The sequence below is a fragment of the Chrysemys picta genome, chromosome 7, assembly GCF_011386835.1.
Source record: "Chrysemys picta bellii isolate R12L10 chromosome 7, ASM1138683v2, whole genome shotgun sequence".
Lineage (NCBI taxonomy): Eukaryota > Metazoa > Chordata > Testudines > Emydidae > Chrysemys > Chrysemys picta.
This window is the reverse complement of record NC_088797.1, coordinates 85,876,962-85,898,901: the sequence shown is the minus strand read 5'-3', so window position 1 is coordinate 85,898,901 and position 21,940 is coordinate 85,876,962. Positions and strand designations below refer to the sequence as shown.

At 44.6% G+C, this 21,940-nt stretch overlaps 1 protein-coding gene across 34 annotated transcripts in view; it reads right to left on the bottom strand.

Annotated features, from left to right (window-relative positions):
• The window catches only part of COL13A1 (collagen type XIII alpha 1 chain), a 171,776-nt gene that overhangs the window by 90,648 nt on the left and 59,188 nt on the right, over positions 1–21,940 (bottom strand). For 29 of the 34 annotated variants that reach the window (XM_065551916.1, XM_065551930.1, XM_065551903.1 and 26 more), the window contains exons 5-8: positions 20,269–20,304; positions 17,029–17,055; positions 11,915–11,965; positions 1,194–1,229 (exon numbers count right to left, since the gene is read on the bottom strand). In XM_065551916.1, coding sequence (XP_065407988.1) covers positions 1,194–1,229; positions 11,915–11,965; positions 17,029–17,055; positions 20,269–20,304 — 150 coding nt within the window. The remainder of the gene's footprint in view (positions 1–1,193; positions 1,230–11,914; positions 11,966–17,028; positions 17,056–20,268; positions 20,305–21,940) is intronic. The other 5 variants (XM_065551905.1, XM_042856900.2, XM_065551938.1 and 2 more) reach the window with 2 other exon arrangements.

The following is a 21,940-nucleotide window of genomic DNA, read 5'->3' as shown; positions in this document are numbered from 1 at the left end:
TTCTCCTTGGCTAGAAGGATGCTGGCTGTGATGCAAGGGCTCAAGTGTGAGGGGCTGTGTAGGAAAAATGGGGGGTCCTCAGGACTCTGGCAGGATTACTGAGAAGTCGTGGAGAGGGGCAGAAGTGAGGGGAGAGGAAAGGATAAAATGGGAAGATGGGAGTCATGCACCAAAACACCTTTGAAAGTCTGGGCCCTGGTTTGTTTTTATTTTAACTTGATCTGGGCTTGTTTGCTCTCCTTATGCTTGGACATCAAAGTGTGGAGAGATCTGCTTCTCCTCAGTGCCTTGCTCCTACTAAAGTGAGGGTAGTTTGCAATTATTGGCCACTTTTCAGAGAGGCAGGGCAGAGAGTCCAGTGCTCAGTGAGCATGGAGACTGCAGATTCCTCATTTTTTTTGTCTCCCCCCATCCCAGTCCAAGGCAATTGCTCGCAGATCTGTGATTATACGCAGCAAATCCTTGAATAAAAACTACCAAGCCCTCAGCTGAACTGAGCAGGCTGGCAGAGGGGTGTGTGTGTGACAAAGATAGTTCAGTTATCAGAATAAATTAACAGAAAATACATAATGAATACAGTTTTGGAACAGAATAGATGCTGTGGACGGTGCTGCAGGACCAACCTGCCAGCAAGTGTGGGGCTGAAATGGGAATTTCTTCATCTTCAGAATCTGTTTTTCACGTCATGGCCCACTCAGGTTATATCTGTAACTTACAGTGCTGCAAAAGAAATTCCAGCCATGCTTTTACTCTCTTCCCCTCCTGTTGCCTGGGCTTTCGTCTAGCAAAGTCAATAGCTGAGCCACTCTGCACAGAGCCGGATGAATCTCAGGGGCTCTTTGTTATTACAATATCACATTGGAGTTCATTAAGGATGGAATTTCACTTACCTGGGGTTTATTTTCTTTCTTTTGGTTGTTTTGGGGTGTTTTTTACAGCACAGACCTGGCGTCAACCATGGTATTTTAACATTAGGGTTTTTAAAACATTTAATTTCCTTTAGTGTTGTATCTTTGTTTTTTAAGGCATCATTAAAAAGAAAAGAAAATAGAAATGAAACAGAAAAAAAACTTTTCAATTACATTATATTGGGTCCATGGTTTTGGATGGAAATGCTGAAAGGCACTTAGCTTTAGTGACATGAGCTGGCAATATTATACACTTGTACCTCATAGATTAACAGTTCCACTTACCGGAAATCCAGGAAAACCTCTCGTTCCAGGCTGTCCCTGAGAAGAATAAAATGGAGACAGAGAGGTTTAAAGAAATCTGAGAGCAGTGCAACATGTCTTCCTAAAATTGCTCTGTAGGGCCTCAGGGTTTGTTATTTTCCCCAACCTGATCTCTGTGTAATATCACTGCAGTTCTCAGTATAGTCACCCAAGACTCAAGTGTGTTTTAAGAAAGCAGGCTACTGGGGAGCCAGGGGAAGTCTCCAATCGCAGCTTCGTTTTGTACGGAGCCAGGACAGTGTTGGAGATGGTCCAATTTGGACTCCGAGTACTTTGTCTGAAGTTTCTAAAGTAATTAAATGGGCGTTCCTTGCTCACACGCTGGCCTTCTGGAGCATTTTCCAGCGCCTAAGCTCTCTTTATGGAAATTCCTTGAATAGCCACATGCATGGCCATAAAATGAGGTCTTTAATACTGAGTGATGTGTACTGTAATGTGCAAACCCTTGCAGCTCACCAAGTCTATATCATCAAGACAAACTCTATGCTATTGCCCCAATTCATTAATTTTACTCACAAAGAAAATTTTGTAGCAAAGATTCTGAAAAATAAAAAGGGATTGTATGTAAAGTGAATGGGTGATGTAAACACGCCCCTTCCCCTCTCTTCTTTTCCAATAAGTCAGTTTCTGATTGTCAATGCAAGATCTGAATCAAACAAAATGCAGCAAGTATTGGCAGATCACACAATGGAGTGACTGTCAGACTATTTGTCATTGATTCAACCACATGCAGACAATTAGAGGGTGAAAGCCTCATGGCTGCTAGCTTGCAAAACACTAAGTGCCAGAGCATAGATATCCTATAAGTCCTATTTATTTAAGGGTATCTGAATCCTGATTTAGCTAGCGATGTGTCAGCCATCTTGGAAAGAATATCAACAAATTTCAGTCCGATCCTGAAATTAAGCCGTTCAGATTAAAATAATTGAATGAAGTAAATTCTGTGCCTCTCTCTTCTTCTCTGACCCCTGAAATCCATTTTGAAATTTCAATAGGTCTAGTTCTCTCTGCTGGTCTAACTATTCTCTTCAGACCTTGTGCATTCTGGGACTTCCCCGCTGGGTGAGGTGGGGAAGGGAAATACCTTCTAGGGCACTTTTAACCTAGGGAAGTCTCTAAGCATATAAGATTTGAATGAAACCACGGCTGGGACTGAACATAGAGTATGACCAGACCTTTGATCCTCACAGTGGAGTATCAGTGAAGGTTCAGGGCTGTTTAGCAGTTGAGGCGAATGGCTTGGGAGCCAGAGGCATATTCAGAACGAGAGAGAAGAAGTTGGGAGGTCAGGTGAAGGATCTGGCTGGGTTGGGAGAAAAAGGGGGTGCAGGGAGCAGTGGATAAGGAACCGTTCATGATTTTGGTGGGGCTCTTTGGAAATTGTGAGCCTGAGTCCTTTTTTAATTCCTCCATCATTGTAGTTAACAGTCCTATGCAGTAGCAAGGGATTGGCTCAATAGACAGTGTGCAGCATTGTGGAATTAAGCCCAATAGACTATAGAAGCAGGGAATAGTCAGAGCACATCAATGCCCAGCCTTGCCTCTTCCCTCCTTTGGCTCCCCCGACATGTGCTGGGGACTGGGAAAAGGGCCAGATTAGAGCCCCTTTGGCAGTAGAAGGAGCCTTTACCTCGGGGTATTCCACAGAGAATATTTCCACCCCTTTACAGGCCCTTACGCCTCTGGAGTGACATAATGGGGCCTTGGCACAATGTAGAGTTGGGCCCAAAATCTTTTTTGCAGAGCTCTAGAGAACTACAGCTACTATAAAATGTCTCAAATTGCACCAAACAGTAATGTTGTTATTCAGAATGCTAGCATGACTGAATCATTCACATTGTTTTTTTAAAGCTTTACTAAGTTGAATTTGGTCATAGTTGCTTTGCAGGATACATATAAAACCACCTGGATCCGCTGGCTTGTGACCAGAGGAGAAGATACGCTATAAATTTAAGGATCTGCCCAATGCTGATTTCCAAAAGGGTGAGAACTGAGAGGATCTCATTAATAAATCATTAATTTTTGGACTACTCCCATAGACAAGAAGTGCTAAGAAAAGAATCAAGGTGGAAACCCGGAAATGGTGCAATTTGGCCTCTGCTACCTTTCTTGTAAACTATAAACTGCTTCCTTTTACTCCTTGGCTAAAGTCTGATGTGTACAATAACAGGCCACAGCAAAAGTTGACCAACTAACGATTCCAAGAAACATTTTTTCCTTCTCTTGTTCAAACGTTGTTCATATCAAGTATATAGTCCTGGGAATTGCCAAATCATAGAGATTGTCTGTTTCTGCCACTGTCAGCACAATGCTTCTTTCTGGCCAAAATGCCTGAAGAGAAGTTAAGTGGCAGAAAACTCTGGAAGTGAAAACTTGAACCTCCTCTTTCCTCTAAAAGAAAATCTGGAAACTATTTGTCATCCCACCTCTTTCCAAAATGGCCCCAACCTCCAGCATTTGCTTATTTATCTTGGGCATTAGGTAATCCTTTATACTTATCACCAACTCTTCATGAAATTAAATCATCTTTTCAACAGACTTTGGGGGTGGAAGAAGTGAATTTTGCCAGTACGGGCTTGTGAAGTTCTGGGGTACAATCCAAACCAGTAAGGGGCTGTGTCTCATAGACTTTAAGATTAGAAGGGACCATCATGATCTTCTAGTCTGACCTCCTGCACATTGCAGACCACAGAACCTCACTCACCCACTCCTGTAATAGACCGATAACTTCTGCCTGAGTTACTGAAGTCCTCAAATCATGATTTAAAGACTTTGAGTTACAGAGAATTCACCATTTACACTAGTTTAAACCTGCAAGTGACCCATGCCCCATGCTACAGAGTAAGGTGAAAAACCTCCAGCATCTCTGCCAATCTGACCCAGGGGAAAATTCCTTCCCAACCGCAAATATGGCAATCAGACCCTGAGCATGTGGGCAAGACCTACCAAGCAGATACCTGGGAAAGAATTCTCTGTAATAACTCAGAGCCCTCCCCATTTAGTGTCGAGTCTCTGGCCATTGGGAATTTTTGCTAATGCCAGTTGCCGATGGGCTACATGCCATTGTAGGCAGTCCTATCATACCACCCCTTCCATAAATGTATCAAGCTCAGTCTTGAAGCCACTTAGGTTTTTTGCCCCCCTCCCGCTCCCCTTAGAAAGCTGTTCCAGAACTTCACTCCTCTGATGTTTAGAAACCTTCACCTAATTTCAAGCCTAAACTTGTTGATGGCCAGTTTAAATCCATTTGTTTTTGTGCCCACATTGGCGCTTAACTTAAATAACTCCTCTCCCTCCCTGGTATTAATCCCTTTGATGTATTTATACAGAGCAATCATATCTCCCCTCAGCCTTCTTTTGGTTAGGCTAAACAAGCCAAGCTCTTTGAGTCTCTTCTCATAAGATAGGTTTTCCATTCCTTGGATCATCCTAGTAGCCCTTTTCTGCACCTGTTCCAGTTTGAATTAATCTTTCTTAAACATGGGAGACCAGGATTGCACACAGTATTCCAGATGAGATCTCACCAGTGCCTTATATAATGGTATTAACACTTCCCTGTCTCTACTGGAAATACCTCACCCAATGCATCCTAGGACTGCATTAGCCTTTTTCATGGCCAAATCACACTGACAGCTCATAGTCATTCTGTGATCAGGCAATACACCCAGGTCTTTCTCCTCCTCTGTCTCCTCCAACTGGTAAGTCCCCATCTTATAGCAAAATTCTTGTTGTTAGTCTCTAAATGCATGACTTTGCACTATTAAATTCCATCCCATTTCTATTACTTGAGTTTAAAAGGTCATCCAGATCTTCTTGTATGATATTCCAGTCCTCCTCTGTATTGGCAATACCTTCCAACTTTCTCTCACCTCCTGCCCCACAACCTTAGATGCCTCACTATGGCTTACTGTTGTAGCTCTCAACCTGGGCCACTCACACACAGCCTACCAGCATGCAAATCCCACCCTGAATGTCTGTGTATAGCTACCGTCCTGGTCCAGCAACTCTGACCCCAGCAGCCTGTCAGCAACAGGCCAGCCACACTCTAACTTTCACCAGCCTTGGTTATGACTTGCAGGGTGACCCCAACACACTCCCAGTCCTGATTTTTCTCAAAAACGTGTGTTCTGCACTGTCCAGCCCCTCCTGGGCAGTTCAGATATAAAAAGTCCGTTGCGCCTGTAAAGGGTCAATATTCAACCGTTTGCGACTTTAACTGGAGTTACCAAACAGATCAGTTTAAACACAACACTGGATTAGTTTAGATTAAAAATAAAGCACATTTATTTAACTACAAAGAGAGAGATTTTAAGTGGGTACAAGTACAAGATATTAAAGTCAGAAAAGGTTACAAGAGAAATAAAGATAAAACTCTTTCTAGTCGCTGAAACTTAATAAGCTAGACTTGGTTCAAGGTAATATCCCAGCAACAGAGCTGACCAAATTCTTTGATCAGGATCTCCCCACAAAGTCAAAGGGCTGGTTCCTTTGTCGTCTTAGGTGGAGAGAGAGAGAACCTGGTGTGTTTTTGCCCCTCACTTTTATAGTCCTGTCCCCCTCTGAAATACATTTTCCTGAGGGTTACCCCTAGATAAAGTTCATTCCAGCTGTGAAGAAAGAAACAGGGAGTCTCGTGGTAAAAGAGGTTCCATATTGTTGTTTGCTAAAATGCAGATCGATTTGTTGCCCCGCTTTGTTGCCAAAGAATGGCCATTTGACAAGTGATTGCCAGTCAACTTGATGACACCTGGCTAGAGGTATCAGCTTATCCTTTGTCTTTGAGAAATCGGTTTACCCACTCCCCAGACTAATCTGGTAAGCACATTTGTAGTCATAATTTCAGTTTATGTTCATAACTCCTAATAAGTATTTCGCACATACATTACACAAGAATATTGATGATCAATGTGTCACTAGCTTTTAAGTGATACCTCACAAGGCATATTTTGCACAAAGATTATTACACTAATGTGTAGGATGTTTATACAGGGGTGCTTTCGGTCATAGTTCTTCTAAGAGCTTTGGCTGTGATAGACAAAAATCCATTTTAAATATTGTTGTTACTTGGGTGAACCCTTTGTATGGGTTGAGTTAAAACCCCAGTGAGACTAGCAGATGTGAACTTGCCCTCCCGTTAACATAATTGTAAGCATAAGCCTCACTTAAGACAAAATGTGTGTGTGTGTGTCTGTGTCTGTCTGTGTCTGTGTATACCTACCCAGGAGTTTTTGTTGAGTGTTGTTTTGGATAGTGTGTGAGTGCGAGAGAGAGATCACAGAACTGAGGTCACATAAGAACAGATGGAGTGAGAGAGGCAGCTTGAAGGAGCAGCTAAAAGCATGAGGCTGACCCTGGAACTGTTGGTAGATCTATCCAATTACAACTCTCAGGACATCTGCATCACTCTTGAGGCCAATTATTAGCTAAGAGCTGCAGTTTATGACAAAGGGGGAAAGGGACAAGCCTGTTATTCTTATATTTCATTGTGTGGTTAATTCAGTGCTCAGAAAATGAAAGGACTGATCCACTCTGAGCCCAGCCTAGTGCAGGCAGAACAAGCATTGTCAATGCACCCTGACCTGTAACACCCCTTGCTATTCTATTCCTGGATCACAACACAACTCTTCTGAAACACCTCAGTCCTGAACAACAACCTCTTTTCATCTGTCTCTGCTATTCTAAGTCTGGGAGACTTATAATATACTTCCTAGAAGGGCTTATGCTGAGCCTTTCTCATTGAAAATCAAAAGCGTGCACATAAACTCAATAAAGAGATGTGATTAATGTTTTGCTAGGAACAGCAGGACACCCTGTTGTTGGCTAAAAGGATCAGGACAATAAGATATCTTTTCCCGTGCCAGAGTGAAGCTCCTGTTCCTAGACTCTGCAGAGAGTGAACAATGTGTTTCACCCTGGGGTAGTGGGGAGGGACATTTTGTCTATTAGGTCTTCTTTCCCAATCCACTTGGTGTACTATTGTCCTTCCTTATTGCTAGGGCCCTACCAAATTCATGACCAAAAAAACGCATCACAGACCATGAACTCTGATCTCCTCCCATGAAATCTGGTCTTTTGTGTGCTTTTACCCTACACTATACAGATTTCACGAGGGAGACCAGCGTTTCTCAAATTTGGGGTCCTGACCCAAAAGGGAATTGCAGAGGTCACAAGGTTATTTTAGGGGTGGTCACGGTCAGTGTTCCCTCTAATTTTTCCCACCCATGTGCAGAATGAATTTGTTATGTGCACCAATATGGAGGTGATGTGTGACACATCACTTTCAAATTTGTGCACATAACAAAATTCATGTGGTGGAGGTGGGGTGGAGGGGTTTGGAGTGTGGGTGGGGGCTCAGAAGGCTGGGGCAGAGGGTTAGATTGGGGGGAGGGCTCCAGCTGGGGGTGTGGGCTCTGGGGTGGGGCTGGGGATGAAGGGTTTGGGGTGCAGGAGGGTGCTCTGGGGCTACCAGGCCTCTCCCCCACAGCTCTCTCCCCACAGCAGCACCTGGGCTGGGGGGAGAGGCACCTCTCCCCGCCATGGACGCTCCGAGGCTGGGGCTGCAGGATAGGCGCCCCTAGCCCAGCTCTCGGCCCCCGCAGGTCCGGGCCACCCAAGGTCGGGTCCAAGCCGGACTGCCATGGTTAGGTCTGAGCCTGGCGGGGCGGGCTGAGCCGGGCCGGGCTGGGCTGTGCCGCCCCATGGCTGGGCTGCACTGCTCTGCACCACCGTGGCCACAGCTGGGGCTGGGCTGCACCGCGCCACCCCGGCTGGGTTCAGGCTAGGGTAGGGGTGCCCCAGCCGTGGCAGGTCCGGGATGCAGCATAGTTGGAGTCCGGGGGCCGCCCCGACCATTGCAGGTTGGGGGCTGGGCTAGGTTGTGGCCGAGGCAAGGGCGCCCCTTCCCCAGCCATGGCAGATCCGTGGATGGGTTCCCTGAGCGCCTGCGCAGCGCTAAATAGGCTGCTGCATGGCAGCGCAGCTTACAGGGAACTTAGGTCACAGTATTCCCACCCTTACTTATGCACTGCCTTCAGAGCTGGGTGGCTGTAGAGTGGCGGCTGTTGGCCGGGTGCCCAGCTCTGAAGGCAGTGCCCTGGCAGCAGCAGTGCTAGGGCTACCATATGTCCAGATTTCCCCGGACATGTCCGGCTTTTCAGTCTATAAATAGCCGTCCGGGGGGGATTTTTAAAAATCTAAAAATGTCCGGGATTTCCCCCCGGTCGGCTATTGATAGATAGAAAAGCAGCGGCCAAGCGCCGCTCGGCAGCCAAAGCCCCTTCCCGGCTTCCCCCATCCCCTACAGCCTTACCACGCTGTCTGGCCCGCAGCTGTCTTCCCCCTCCTTCCCTGCCCTGAACGCTCCGCCCACCTGCTCCTCCCCCTCCCCTGCTTCCCGCCAATCAGATCTTCGCGAGAAGTCTGAAAAGAAGCAGGGGCAAGCGGGAGGCAGCAGCAGGTAAGCTGGGGCGGTGGGGGGGGCGCGAGGAGGAGAGCTCCGGGGAGGCGCAGCCCTGGCCGAGCGGCGCCCGGCGGCCCCAGCGGCTCCGGCCCAGCTCGGGCCCCAGCACTCCCAGCCCCAGCCCGGCTCGGGCCCCAGCAGCACCGGCCCGGCTCGGGCCCCAGCAGCGCCAGCCCGGCTCGGGTCCCAGCACCCCCGGCCTGGACCCGGCCCAGCTCAGGCCCCAGCAGCGCTGGCCCGGCTCGGGCCCCAGCACCCCCAGCCCGGCTCGGGCCCCAGCACCCCCGGCTCGGGCCCCAGCAGTGCCGGCCAAGCACCTCCGGCCCGGCCCCAAGCCCCGCAACCCCGGCTCTTTAAAGCTGGCCCTGGTCAGGGGACAAGGAGGGGGGGTTGGATGGGTCGGGAGTTTGAGGGGGGGCTGTCAGGGGGGCAGGGGTGTGGAGAGGGGTTGGGACAGTCAGGGACAGGGAGCAGGGGGGGTTAGATGGGTCTGGGGTTCTGAGGGGGAGTTGTCAGGGGGCAGGGGTGTGGAGAGGCGTCGAGGCAGGCAGGTAGCAGAGGGGGTTGGATGGGTCAGGAGTTCTGGGGGTACTGTCAGGGGCCGTGGAGCAGTTGGATAGGGCATGGGAGTCCCTGGGGGTCTGTCTGCAGGCGGGGGTGTGAATATGGGGTGGGGGTGTGGATAAGGGTCAGGGCAGTCAGGGGACAGGTAGGGTCGTAGGGCATTCTCAGGAGGGGGCAGTCAGGGGACAAGGAGCGGGGGGGTTGGGGGTTCTGAGGGAGCAATCAGGGGGTGGGAAGTGGGAGGGAGTGGATGGGGGTGGGGCAGGGGCGGGGCTAGAGCGGGGCTCCTCCCCCCCAGTGTCCTCTTTTTTGCTTGTAGAAATATGGTAACCCTAAGCAGTGCAGAAGTAAGGTTGGCAATACCATACCATGCCATCCTTACTTCTGCGTTGCTGTTGGTGGTGGCTTTCCCCCCGTCAGCAACCGCCGCTTTCCAGCTGCCCTGCTCTGAAGGCAGCACCGCTGCCAGCAGCCGTGCAGAAGTAAGGGTAGCAGTACTGCAACCCCCGCTACAATACCCTTATGCCCCCCTCCCCGCAAACCTTATGCCCCCCTCCCCGCAACTCCTTTTTGGGTCAGGACCCCGACAATTACAACACTGTGAAGTTTCAGTTTTAAACAGCTGAAATCCTGAAGTTTGCAATTTTTAAAATCCTATGACCGTGAAATTGACCAAAATGGACCATGACTTTGGTAGAGGCCTACTTATTGCTGCTAATAGCAGTCTAACAGGAACATCTTGGCTGAAACAACTTCTGCAGTTTAGCACAAGACCCTAAAAGGCTATCTGCCATTCAGAAAACTGCAGCGGTCAAAATAAAAGTCACTGTCTTCTGAAAAGCCCAAGAATCTGCATTTGTTTCCTGGTTTGGTTTTGCCATTTATCAACCTCACAGTGGCGGACAGGTGGCACTGGGAGCAGACTAAGCTGTTTCCTATTAGGAGCACTTACCATGGGACTTATGGAAGGATAATTGGAAAGCCAGATGTAGCCGACTGTCCAGGCTGCTGAGGTCTCTTTCTCTTGACCTCAACCGATTAGCTGTGAAACAAGGGCATATGTCCTCCATCCTCTCTCTAGGTCAAGGATGCTACTCCTCACAAAGCTAATCAAAAAAGGAAGTTACCGGGGCAGGTGGGCGGCAAGGGGGATTGAATCTTTTTCTGTCACACTGCAGTGGAAATCAATGGTATCTCAGAATGGATGGAACTGAGAGAGAGTGAAAATGCTTGCCTGAAAGAGAATGGTAATAACCTATTTGGGCAATAAGCTGTAAAGCAGTGAAAACATGGGCTAATATTTGTCATGTAGAATATCAGGGGTGGAAGGGACCTCAGGAGGTCATCTAGTCCACCCCCCTGCTCAAAGCAGGGCCAATCCCCAAATGGCCCCCTCAAGGATTGAATTTACAATGCTGGGTTTAGCAGGCCAATGCTCAAACCACTGAGCTATCCCTACCTAATACACAGTGTCTAAACTCATTGTCTCCTTATGGAACTTACATTCATATTTAATTTCATTCTGTGAGAAAGGTACCTTTCTAAAGTGCCACTGGAGGGGCAGCCATGTTTAGGTCCTGAAGGATGGGAAGAAATGTGCTTCAACTTTTTCCATGGAATGAAGAACCCCAGCAAATTTAATACCATTAATACAAATCTAAACTCTAGTCAATAACCACTGGAAATGTACTGGAAAACTGGAGTTTCTATAGCGATACAAAGACCTAACAGAAATTTGGACAACACTGTGCATTTACTGTGTTAGGGAAAGCTAGAAATATGAACTTCAATTCAAGGAGGACCTAGAATTTGGGATGCATGAAAGCTCTAAGCCTGTATTCTTTCTAGGACACTAAGGCTCTAGTTCTCTTAGGAGCTTCATGTGGGTGGATCTCTGCACCTGCGTGGAACTCCTTGCAGGATCAGGGCCTAATACTGTACTTCTCCAGCCCAGCATACCTCTCTAAGTGCCTCTTCTCTGCTCCCTAATTAAAACAAGCCTTTATTAAAACAAGCCATCAAGATAGCAGCAGAGGAAGGGTTCACTGAACTCTTCAGAGAGAAATCTCAGCTCTCTGTTAATTGACAGTACCATTCTTGTCATTGATGAACCTGGCTGAGCAACAAAAACTTTGGGTCTTAGGATAAGAAATTGAATTTTTCAAGCAAGTTCCTAAATTACCCATTTTTGTTATCTCCAGCAGCCATTTGCCCAGCCTTAATCCCAGACATGTTGCACTATAAAGATGGAGCAATGCCATCTGCCAATTAGACTTATTGCAAAGAGCACTCAGCCAAAGAAGACATGCTTCGCCCAAAGCGAAGGGCGTACTCACAGCAAGGCATCAGTGCTGCTGCCAAGAGGTGGAACTATTTCTCTTCCTTTTAAACACAGGAGAAAAAAACCACTGGAAAAACCTATATGGTTTCCTTGCTAAGGACTAGGTGCTCACTAATTCTAGCAATATGGGCTGTAATTTAATTATCTATAGTAAAGAATATTTGTATAAAAACAAGACTGGCCAAAAAGGAAAACCACATCAGATAGTGTTATTGCTTCTCTGGAAATGCTGCTGCTGACTTGGTACCCCTCCTTAGTCTTTTTCCAGTAACTCACCCACAGCCTGCATCATACAAAAATAGAGAGAAAGTCACTTACGGGAGGGCCTCGGGGACCGATGATGGACATGCCTGCTTCTCCGGGGGTTCCCTGCAGAGAGAGACAGAGGCAAAAAAGGTGTGAGAAAAGGAAGATTAAAAAGGAAAAAACTGGAAGGCAAGGAAGCAGAAGAAGGAAAGAGAAAGAGGAAGAGAGAGATGTGAAAGCGTCAGTGAGAAGACAAAAGAGAGCAAAAAGTGAGATGAAGAAAAGAACAAGGGTGAATCAGTAGAGGAGAGAGAGGTGATTGCATGAGATAATGAGGAGGAGGAAGAAAGACAGTTAAGGAAAAGAGATCAAAATAATCAATATTCACATTATCTATAGAGACCATGATTAAATTGTGATTGATTAGAGCCCTTCCCACCTGAGATAAAAAACCTCCTTGGCCTTTCTTGCTCATGAGAGGAGGCCATTTTGAAGTGTTCCATTCCCCTTAAGAGATGGTACCACTATGAGTCCCTTTGGTGATGAACATGAGACCTCATCTCATGCCTGCATACTCCCCATGCCCTGAGAGCACACATTTGCCTCCCCTCTATTTGATCACTCTTGTTCAGCCTGAAGCTTCACCCGCCCTAGTCTAGGGATTGAATAATGCAGAGAGGCATAACTAGGAGTAAAGCTGTGCTGTATAAGGGGAAAATGAGATGTTCAGCAAGGAAAATTATAGACACATAAAATACTTTTTGGATAAAATGCAACACAGAGGCCCTGACCTCTTGTGATTATTAAAGATCCTGTGACACTTTTAGTAAGTGCTGTTACTCTCAAGCCCTGGGTAAACTCTAATTCAGGTCATGACATTTTGCCTCCCTAAATTTCCTTTGTGAAATTGAATTGATGATAGTGATGTTCATTTCCTTTTCCAGTCTATTGCTGTATGCTTTTTAAACAGATTTCACATCTCACCCCAGATGCATCTGCATTTCAATGGCAGCTCTATACCCAAAATGTACACACTTTATCAAGTTTATGAAGCGGTCAGGGTGCCTTTGGAGTGAAAGGTACAATGTAACAGTAAGACATAAGATCACTATTAGGGTGGAATAGTCTCCTGAGGTCAGTTGTGAAAGCACCATGGAGATATTAAAATACTGTCTGGTTAACCCAGCTCTGAATATACACGGGAGGCCACATTGTATATCACAGGGTAGGGCAAGGACAGCGAGACAGATTGCATAAACCACAAGGTCTTTTTCAACTCTAGTACTTATGATTTTATGAATGGATCAAATGAGATTTAGTGATCAGATTGGAATTTGAAAGTTTAGGTCTAAAGTAAACTAAATAAATCCATGTGGAAGCAGCTTAATGTACTGTACCCAGAAATAAGTGGCTTGGTCAAACCTGTTTCGAAAATAAGTAGGGACTGACATGGAGACAAAATGTTCTTATGACTTAATCATGTATTGTATGCAATGATAGACATTTATGGTACGTCTATACTGAGCTAAGAGACCCGAGGCACAACTGCAGCTGGCCTGAGTCAGCTGACTTGGGCTCACAGGGCTTGGGCTGTGGGGTTATAAAACTGCAGTGTAGACCTTTGGGTTCAGGCTGAAACACGGCCACAGGGACAGTTCTGCCAGCCAAAAACCACTGGAGTGCAGTGTAATCTGGCCATGCCCCTCCCCAATGCCCTGGGTTCACCCCAGTAAATATCTTTACCATTCCTTCTCTCTGGTCACTCACTGCAGAGGAGGGATGTGCTGCTATGGAAACTTTTCCACTGCACAAGACACCTTCTGTGTTCAAATGCAGGGATAGGCCTAAGCGTCAATGGCCTCATCCAGATTTAAGCAGCAGCTTTCCCTGAGTTGAGATGTTCAGATCTAAGGTTCTACTTTGGTAGATTAATAGTGTTAAAGAGCGACATTAATTACTGAAGAAAGATTAGCATACTTAGTCCATGGCTGTAAAGAAGTTACTTTCTCTTTAAAGAGAGTAAACTTTATTCACTGGACTTGGAAACAGGATTTTAAGTCACAGAAAGACAAGTGTTCAAGAGAAGAATGATCTGGCTGCAAAAAGGAGGGACAGCCTCTCAGTTTTCCTCAGTTAAAAGTGAAAGAAGAGTAGCAGTGATTTGGGGAAGAATGTTCTAACTACCTAAAGAAAAGAAGAGAGAAACTGAGTGAAGAAAGCAAAAGTAAAAATGGGGAACTTTGGGCAACTCAGAGGCAGCTGTGACCTGCCATGACCTGGGGAGTGGAAAAGTCCTGTTTGTAGCTATTTATAAAAGGCATTCATTTTGGATTAAGAAAAAAACAGTAAAGTTCTTCCTGGAAAAATAGAAGCCATCAAAGATTCACGGCAAACCCAGGTCATATGACTGGCAGACTATCTCAATGTGTTTTATAATACACAATACATGACTGATAGTCACAGATGATAGATTTCAAGGTCAGAAGTGACCATTATGATTATCTAGTCTGACCTCCTGCATAACATAGCCCATCAAACTTACCCCAAAATATTTACTAGAGCAGATCTTTCAGAAAAATATCCAATCTTGATTTACCCGGAGATGGGGAATCCACCACAACCCTGGGTTAGTTGTTTCAATGGTTAATTACTCTCACTGATTAAATGTACCCCTTATTTCCAGTCTAAATTTGTCTAGCTTCAACACTGGATCACGTTATATCTTTCCCTACTAGACTGAAGATTCATTATTAACTATTTGTTCCTCGTATAGGTACATTTAGACTGCAATCAAATCACCCTTTAACCTTCTCTTTTTTAAGCTTAATAGTCGAGCTCCTTAAGTCGATCGCTATAAGGCAGGTTTTCTAATCCTTTAATCATTCTCATGGCTCGGCTCTGAACCCTTTCCAAGTTATCAACCAAGTTCTTGAATTGTGGACACCAGAACTGGATACAATATTCCAGTTACGGCTGCACTAATGCCAAATGCAGAGGTAAAATAATCTTTTTACTCCTACTTGAGATTCACCTATATATGCATCCCAGGATTTTCATTAGCCGTTTTGGTCACAGCATCACACTGGGAGTTCATGTTCAGCTGATCACCACAACCTCCAAATCTTTTTCAGAGTCACTGCTTCCAAAATTCCCCATTATGTAAGTACGGCCAAAATGGATACTGTTTTCTTGTGCCCAGTTTACCAGGCAATCCAGATTACTCTGTATCGGTGACCTGTCCTCTTTGTTATTTACCACTCCCCCAATTTTTGTATCATCTGCAAAATTTATCAGTGATGATTTGATGTTTCTTCCAGGTAATTAATAAAAATGTTAAATAGCATTGTGCCAAGAACTGATCCCTGCAGGACCCCACTAGAAATATATCCATTCAATGCTGATTTCCTATTTACAATTACATTTTGAGACCTACCAGTTAGACAACTTTTAATCCACTTAATGAGTGCTATGTTAATTTTATATTGCTCTAGTTTTTTAATCAAAATGTCATGTGGTACCAAGTGAAATGTCTTACAGAGGTTTAAGTATATTATGTCAACTCTATTACCTTTAACAGACAACTTGTTATCTCACCAAAAAAGATATCAAATTAGCTTGACAGGATCTATTTTCCATAAAGTCGATTGGCATTAATTATATTATCCTTGCTTAATTCTTTATTAATCAAATCCCATATCAGCTGCTCCATTATCTTGCCCAGGACTGATGTGAGATTGACAGGCCTATAATTACCTACGTTATCCCGTTTACGCTTGTTAAATATTGGCACAACATTAGCTTTCTTCCACTCTTCTGCAACAGCGCCCCCATCTTCTAAGACTTATTGAATAATCAATATTAATGGTCCAGTGATCTCCTCAGCCAGCTCTTTTAAAACTCTTGGATGCAACTTATCTGGAGCTGCTGATTTTAAAATGTTCATCTTTAGTAGCTGCTGTTTAACTTCCTCTTGAGATACTAGTGGAATGGAAAGAGTGTTATTATGTGATACAACTACATCATCTACCAAGGGGGCTTTGGCATCTTGGATGATTTGATAATGCTGATTGGCTACCAGGAGAATCCAAACAGGGGACAAAAGGGAGTGACCTGAAGAAGAAAAGGAAGGAGAAGAAGAAGAAGAACCAGATTTTCATCCTGCCTTGCCCTTTCTTCCTATGGTATGTCACTGTTTTGCTCCCTATCTTTTTCACCGAGATCTGAACAGGTTTGCCAATACCATACTCTTTACAGATGTTTCCTCAAACAATGGGGTGAACAGCTAGACATTTCCTAATTTCTGCACATTTTGCTGTTCATTTTCCAGTTAATTAGATGCTGCCTGAATCGATCCAAGGCACTTCTGTCCCTCTCCTATCTTTCCCTTTTGAGTGTATGATGTAGTGGCATCTGAAGACATAAAGTGTTGACTGACGTTGAATATTTCATGACATTTGTGTCACCAATGTGACATATTAGTGGCTTTGTAAACTACCAGCTCTATGTAGGGACAAAAAACTCATTCAATACTTTTCAAATAGTTTAGGCAACTGCTCAGAGAGACAGGAAGTACTGCAGGGTCTTTTTTCTTTAAATGGAGAAGATATGATTGAAGTAAAAAAGTATATTTGTGTGTGGGGTCGTGGCCATATCTTTCCTGTTTCCCGCCATATTTTTTCACTATGCGACTAACCCTGGAATGAAGGTGATGAGCCATGGTCTGTGACCAGAGGAATGGTGAATAGGAGAAGCCTAGCACATAGGAACTGGATGGGCCATTAGGACATAGCTGTTATATCTTATCACATTTGCATATGCACATTTCCTGGACTTACCAGGCACAGCTGTCAGCAGTGAAGAAGCTAATGGTTAAAAAACCACAAAGGCCCAGCTGGAAATATTGAGTGTGCCCATCCACCTCTGGAAGTCAGCCCTTACAATGTTAGTAAGTTATAGTAAACAAAAAATTCAACATCCTCAGATGCTGTGTGGGCTGGAAGGAATTCAAGAGATGAGCTCACATTGTGAGAGGAGAGGGGTGGGGCAGTTCAGATCCATGTGTGGTTTAAACACACGGAGGGCTTTAAAGGCACAGCTCTTCAATTGTTGTGATTTGAAGTGAAGGGATTTCAGGCGGCTGAGAGAGGTCAGGGTATGACATGATGAGCTGGAAAGAGCTGACTCACCTTCTCTCCGGGTTGCCCCTTTAGTCCCTGGGTCAATTACACCAGTCGCAGCCGCATGCAAAAGGGTGAAGGGGAGAGAGAAAGAGACACAAACACAGGAATCAGTGTTAATGGCACACTAAACCCAAACACAAAACAACACAAAACAGGTCACAGACACTGACGCATGCTCTGTTTAAGGTTCACACACAAGCACAATGACCTTTGCTTTTCCCCCTTCCACTGCCATCAAGATCAGCTGTCCTGGCAATGTCTCAGAGGAAGGGCAGCTGAGAGAGGTGGCAGCTGAAATTGGGTTTTCAGCCAGCGTGAGAAAATCAATTCTTGATTTTAACAAGTGGTGGTGGTGGTGGGGAAACTGAAGCTGTGTGTTAGTGATAAGCTCGCCATAGTTAGCAAGGCTGGCTCAGAGTTCAGAGACATCAGCTCACAAGTAAGTGAGGCAGCAGCAACAGACCTGACAAGGAACCTTGGCACAGCCGCCACCAGGAATGATAGTCCTTGGGTGGGATTAGCCATGGTGGTCAGAACAGTAGCTGAAGATGGACTTGGCTAACAGTCAGTCCACACTGGCCAAGTGGCAGGAGTTCCTGGCCAGCCTTTCAGTGTGTGAGACAGGAGGGTCATTGAGGAAAGGCAGAGGAGGATAAACGGATGAATGTGCTGGGAAGACGGTATCTGACTGAATGGCAGGGTGGGGCATGGGAAATATATTTAATTGACAGTCTTCATTACTGAAACAGTAGTAAAATATTGATTTTTTTTCTCTTCTTTCTCTTCTGCCTGGCTCAAAGAGGGGGAATTAGATATAATATATGGTCTGGCTGTGTGAAATCTGTGGGGTAAATGTGCAAAATACATTTAAGTCTTACATACTGAAATATGTTTAATATATTAAGTCACTCAACGTAGGTTAATTACAATTAAAACAGGCCTGTTTTATGGTAGGACCTTATTCTACCACCCTTATTCACACCGAGGAGTAACCTGCTACATGTGGAGTCTCACTGATTTCAGTGGAACTACTCACAGGGTAAGTCTTCACTTAGTATAAGAACGGCAAAGCTGAGTTTTTAATGAACAGAGTGTGTAGGCTTTAAACAGGGGCTCATCTGGAAGTGTTGTGATCTATGTTACCCACCAAAAGTCTCAGGTTTGATTACTAGCTCATCTTTCACTACTCCGGCGGTTGGCAGGGGCTGGCATTTCTGCAGAGCCAGCTTCCTCTGAGAGGCCTCCCAGCAGGGTCTAAGGGCAGTTTTACTCAGTTCCCCTCTTCTAGCACATACAAATAAGCAGAAAATGAGAGACACGATATAGATTTCTGTCTGTTTTCCATCTCTGTCTAGAGCAGTGATCCTCAGAAACTGCGCTACCTTGCGTTATATCCTGTTGTGTCACATTACTGAAAGCAGCAGTTACTTCCAAAGTAATGCTGTCATGGCAACACAACATCAAACCAGAAGGGCATCATGAACATGTACTAGCATTGCTTGAATCACCCTGAGTCTGGCAATACAGTAATACTGAAGAGCTTACCCCCTCAGGCATGCCAGGCTCCAATACCAATGAGGCATTGGGAGGAGACATTACTGGAGAGAGAAAGTTACCCAGAGGTATCGCTAAGGAAGTCCTCAACATAGTACATAAAATATAATGGAGCCATAAAACCCTCCCATACTTTGGGGGCTTGGATTAATTGGGGCTCAAATCTGAATTACCCTGGCTCATGAGGTTTGTAAAAAACCAAGCCACCCAGGGTTATGCCCACCCTACCTGTGGAATTCGCTGACCCTTTTTCTATATTTTTTCCATCACTGCTGATGGCAGTGAGTAGCTGATTATGTCATTAATGTTTATAAATACGTTGAAGATGTAAAGAGTTATTTAATACCAAGAGTTGTTAATTGTTAATAATATTTGTTGTATTTGTATGTAAAAAGAGAACTTCTCTTCACTAATCAGCCTCCATAACAAACACTGTGGGCCAGTTCCTGGTGTAAATTCATATAGCTCCATTGGCTTCAATGGAATTGCACTGATTTACACCAGCTGAGAATCTGGCCCTGGATGTGTAATCTCTTATGGCATGACCACTTTAGCCACTCTATATTACAGCTGCCTGTGAAATTGCAGGCCTCAAACCCAGACACATCTCACTCATCCACACACAGCCTTCCCAAAAGATGTTTAAAGGTGTAAAATGTTTTGGGGGAAGATATCCAAACGGTAACTCAGGCGAGCTTAGCTGTGGCAAGCTGAACAGCTGGGAACTGGCAAGGAGTGAAGATAACACAGTTTCCATTCTCTGTCTGAAATGGGGGGTGGTCATAGGGCAGGTGCCTCAGCCAGAGAAAAGCATAACGATTCAGGACCTATCCACAATTCAGAGTGAACTTAGTGGAATGTCACCTCACCCCTGAGGCTGTTATGTTGTCCTCTTTGGAAAGACATCAACATGTATGGGGAATAAAGAGAATAACTCCAGGAAGGGGGAACACAGGGAACAGAAGGCAGAGCCGCACAATGCAAAGGTGTTTGGGGTGCTGATGTGATGCTGTATGACACGTGCTGCCCAGCCCTTCTTCAAAGTGTCACTGTTATTTTAAATAGGTACTGTATGATTGGAGGGCCAAATTAGAGCCAATCTGCTGGGCAGACATTGTACATTCATAGGCTGAGAAAAGGCTACAAATGTTTATTTGATCTATATCATTTTTTTCAACACACAGATCCGCAGGGGGAGCTTGCCTCTTCTCTACCTTCAGAGGCACATAGGCAAGTACATTGCAGGCAGCAAGAAACCATCGGCAGCACACTGCTTGGCACCACTAGAACACATGGTTCTGCAGGGAGCATTCTCAGAATGTAGCCAGGGCCTCCTTCTCAAGAGTCCCATTTAGATTTGGTTTCTGTATGGAAATGTCTCAGACTTACCAAGGATTCATGCCTCCGTTTTCGGGGTGGAGTCTGGTTACATCACAAATGATAGAACCTGCAGCCTAGAATTTCTAAACCTGGAAGCAGATCTGAGTAGCAGTTTATTCAGCTTTATTCATGAGGGAAGCTGCTGCTTTTTCCCTTGTTGTACCCAAACCAGACCTTAAAATGGAGCATGGAGCTGGGGGAATCATTTCCCTGAAATAATGCAAGTATCACCCCAAACGACCCACAGGCATCCCAGCTTTCGGAAAAATGTGTGTCAGTCAGGTCAGGCAGATGCAAGAGGTTGTAACTCACCGGTCTTCCAGGGATTCCCATGGCGCCTTTGTCTCCCTAACAATTAATGCAAAATCAGACGGCAGTTGGAAACTGACCATAAGCAAGACTACAAAATGACACAAATTAGATGTCACATATGTGTGTATCTTTGATTATTAATTGACTGAGGTGTGTGTGTGTAGGTGCACATATGTTTACACATGAGATATACATATATTTAAAGCATGTTCATATGTTTGTATGTATCTTTGAACATATGTGTAAGCATGTGGGTATGGATGTGTATGTAAGTCATCAGAATAACTCCTTGCTATATAGGCACAAGGAACCAACAAAGCACAACCATTTAGAAAGGAAAAAAAGGCAAGAGTTTGTGATCCAACTATGAATCTAATCATAATTTCAACACTTTCTATAATCCAGCTGCTGGGAAACTGCTCCCTTCAGTACCTAATTATCACATTTTTCTCTTTCTTTCCAAGGAAATCTGAATGGTAGCTATTTATTTACAGAGCTGTTATGACTTAAGATAGAACTCTCAGAGACCATGAACAGGTCCACATTTTCCAGTAGTCCAGAAAAGGGAAAGTTATACTAATGTGGATAACAAGCTAACACAGGAAATGGCGTGTCTAGCGCAATGTATATTAATGGCTGTGTTCTGTGTCTCTTAACTGTAGAGAATGCTGCCCAGTGCATCTTTAGGGTGTGAAAATCATTAAGTGAGGTTGCATGAATGTGCCTGCTTAAGAATGTATGAGACGATACTTGAACTGAATGGCAAAGACACATGGACACAAAGCCATTGGCTTATTCTTAGCCATTTATATAGATTTTAGTTCTGAATCTTAAAGAATATTTTTATTATTTAACTATAGAATTAAAAAAAACTCTGTATTTTTGGTCACAAAAAGTGAATGGCTATGCAGACTTAAAGAGCAGTATGCTGATGCTGAGAGGATACAGAACTATTTATGGTGTCTGTTGTTTTGTGGATTTTGCTGCACAATTTGCAAAAATGACATTGTAAAATCTCTCGGTATTGTTTCTGATCATCAATTTGGTTTTTTCCTAAGTTTCACTATGAAAAAAAAAACAATGTTTCTGTTATACCTTCTCATATATTTTCACCATAATACTGTTTTCTGAGAAGATTGATTTCTGCAGCACCTGACAAGAACATAGACAATGTAGGAGGCTGCCTCAAGGATGAGGGGAAAACAACGCTAACTGTGTCACCTACATGAAATCGTTGAGCCTCTTCTGTCATTATCGCTTTAATCATGGCAATGAGCCAGAACCTTAGTTCGGTGTCTATTAGTGATCAATACAAGTTAGGGATACATACTGATTACACAGGTAACTCTGCTGAGGAAAATAATCTTTGATGTTGGTAAATGTTCAGAAATTCTTTTTTCCCCAGCAGTGTCTGTAATCAAATGAGAATATAAAATAATACTGATGGTCATTTTTCTACTGTGACCTGCCAATTCGCTCTGCTATCCAGTGATGGAACTGCAAAAAGCTGTGTGGAGAAAAAGCAAAATGGAGAAGACTGTCTTGAAATCTGGGGAGTGGGCAGATTATTTCTCGCCATTCAAGGAATGCACTTTGCTGCCACTGTTGCTCAGTAACCTTTCTTTGCTCCCTGTCTGATGTACATAATAATACTGTAGATTAATATTCTAAA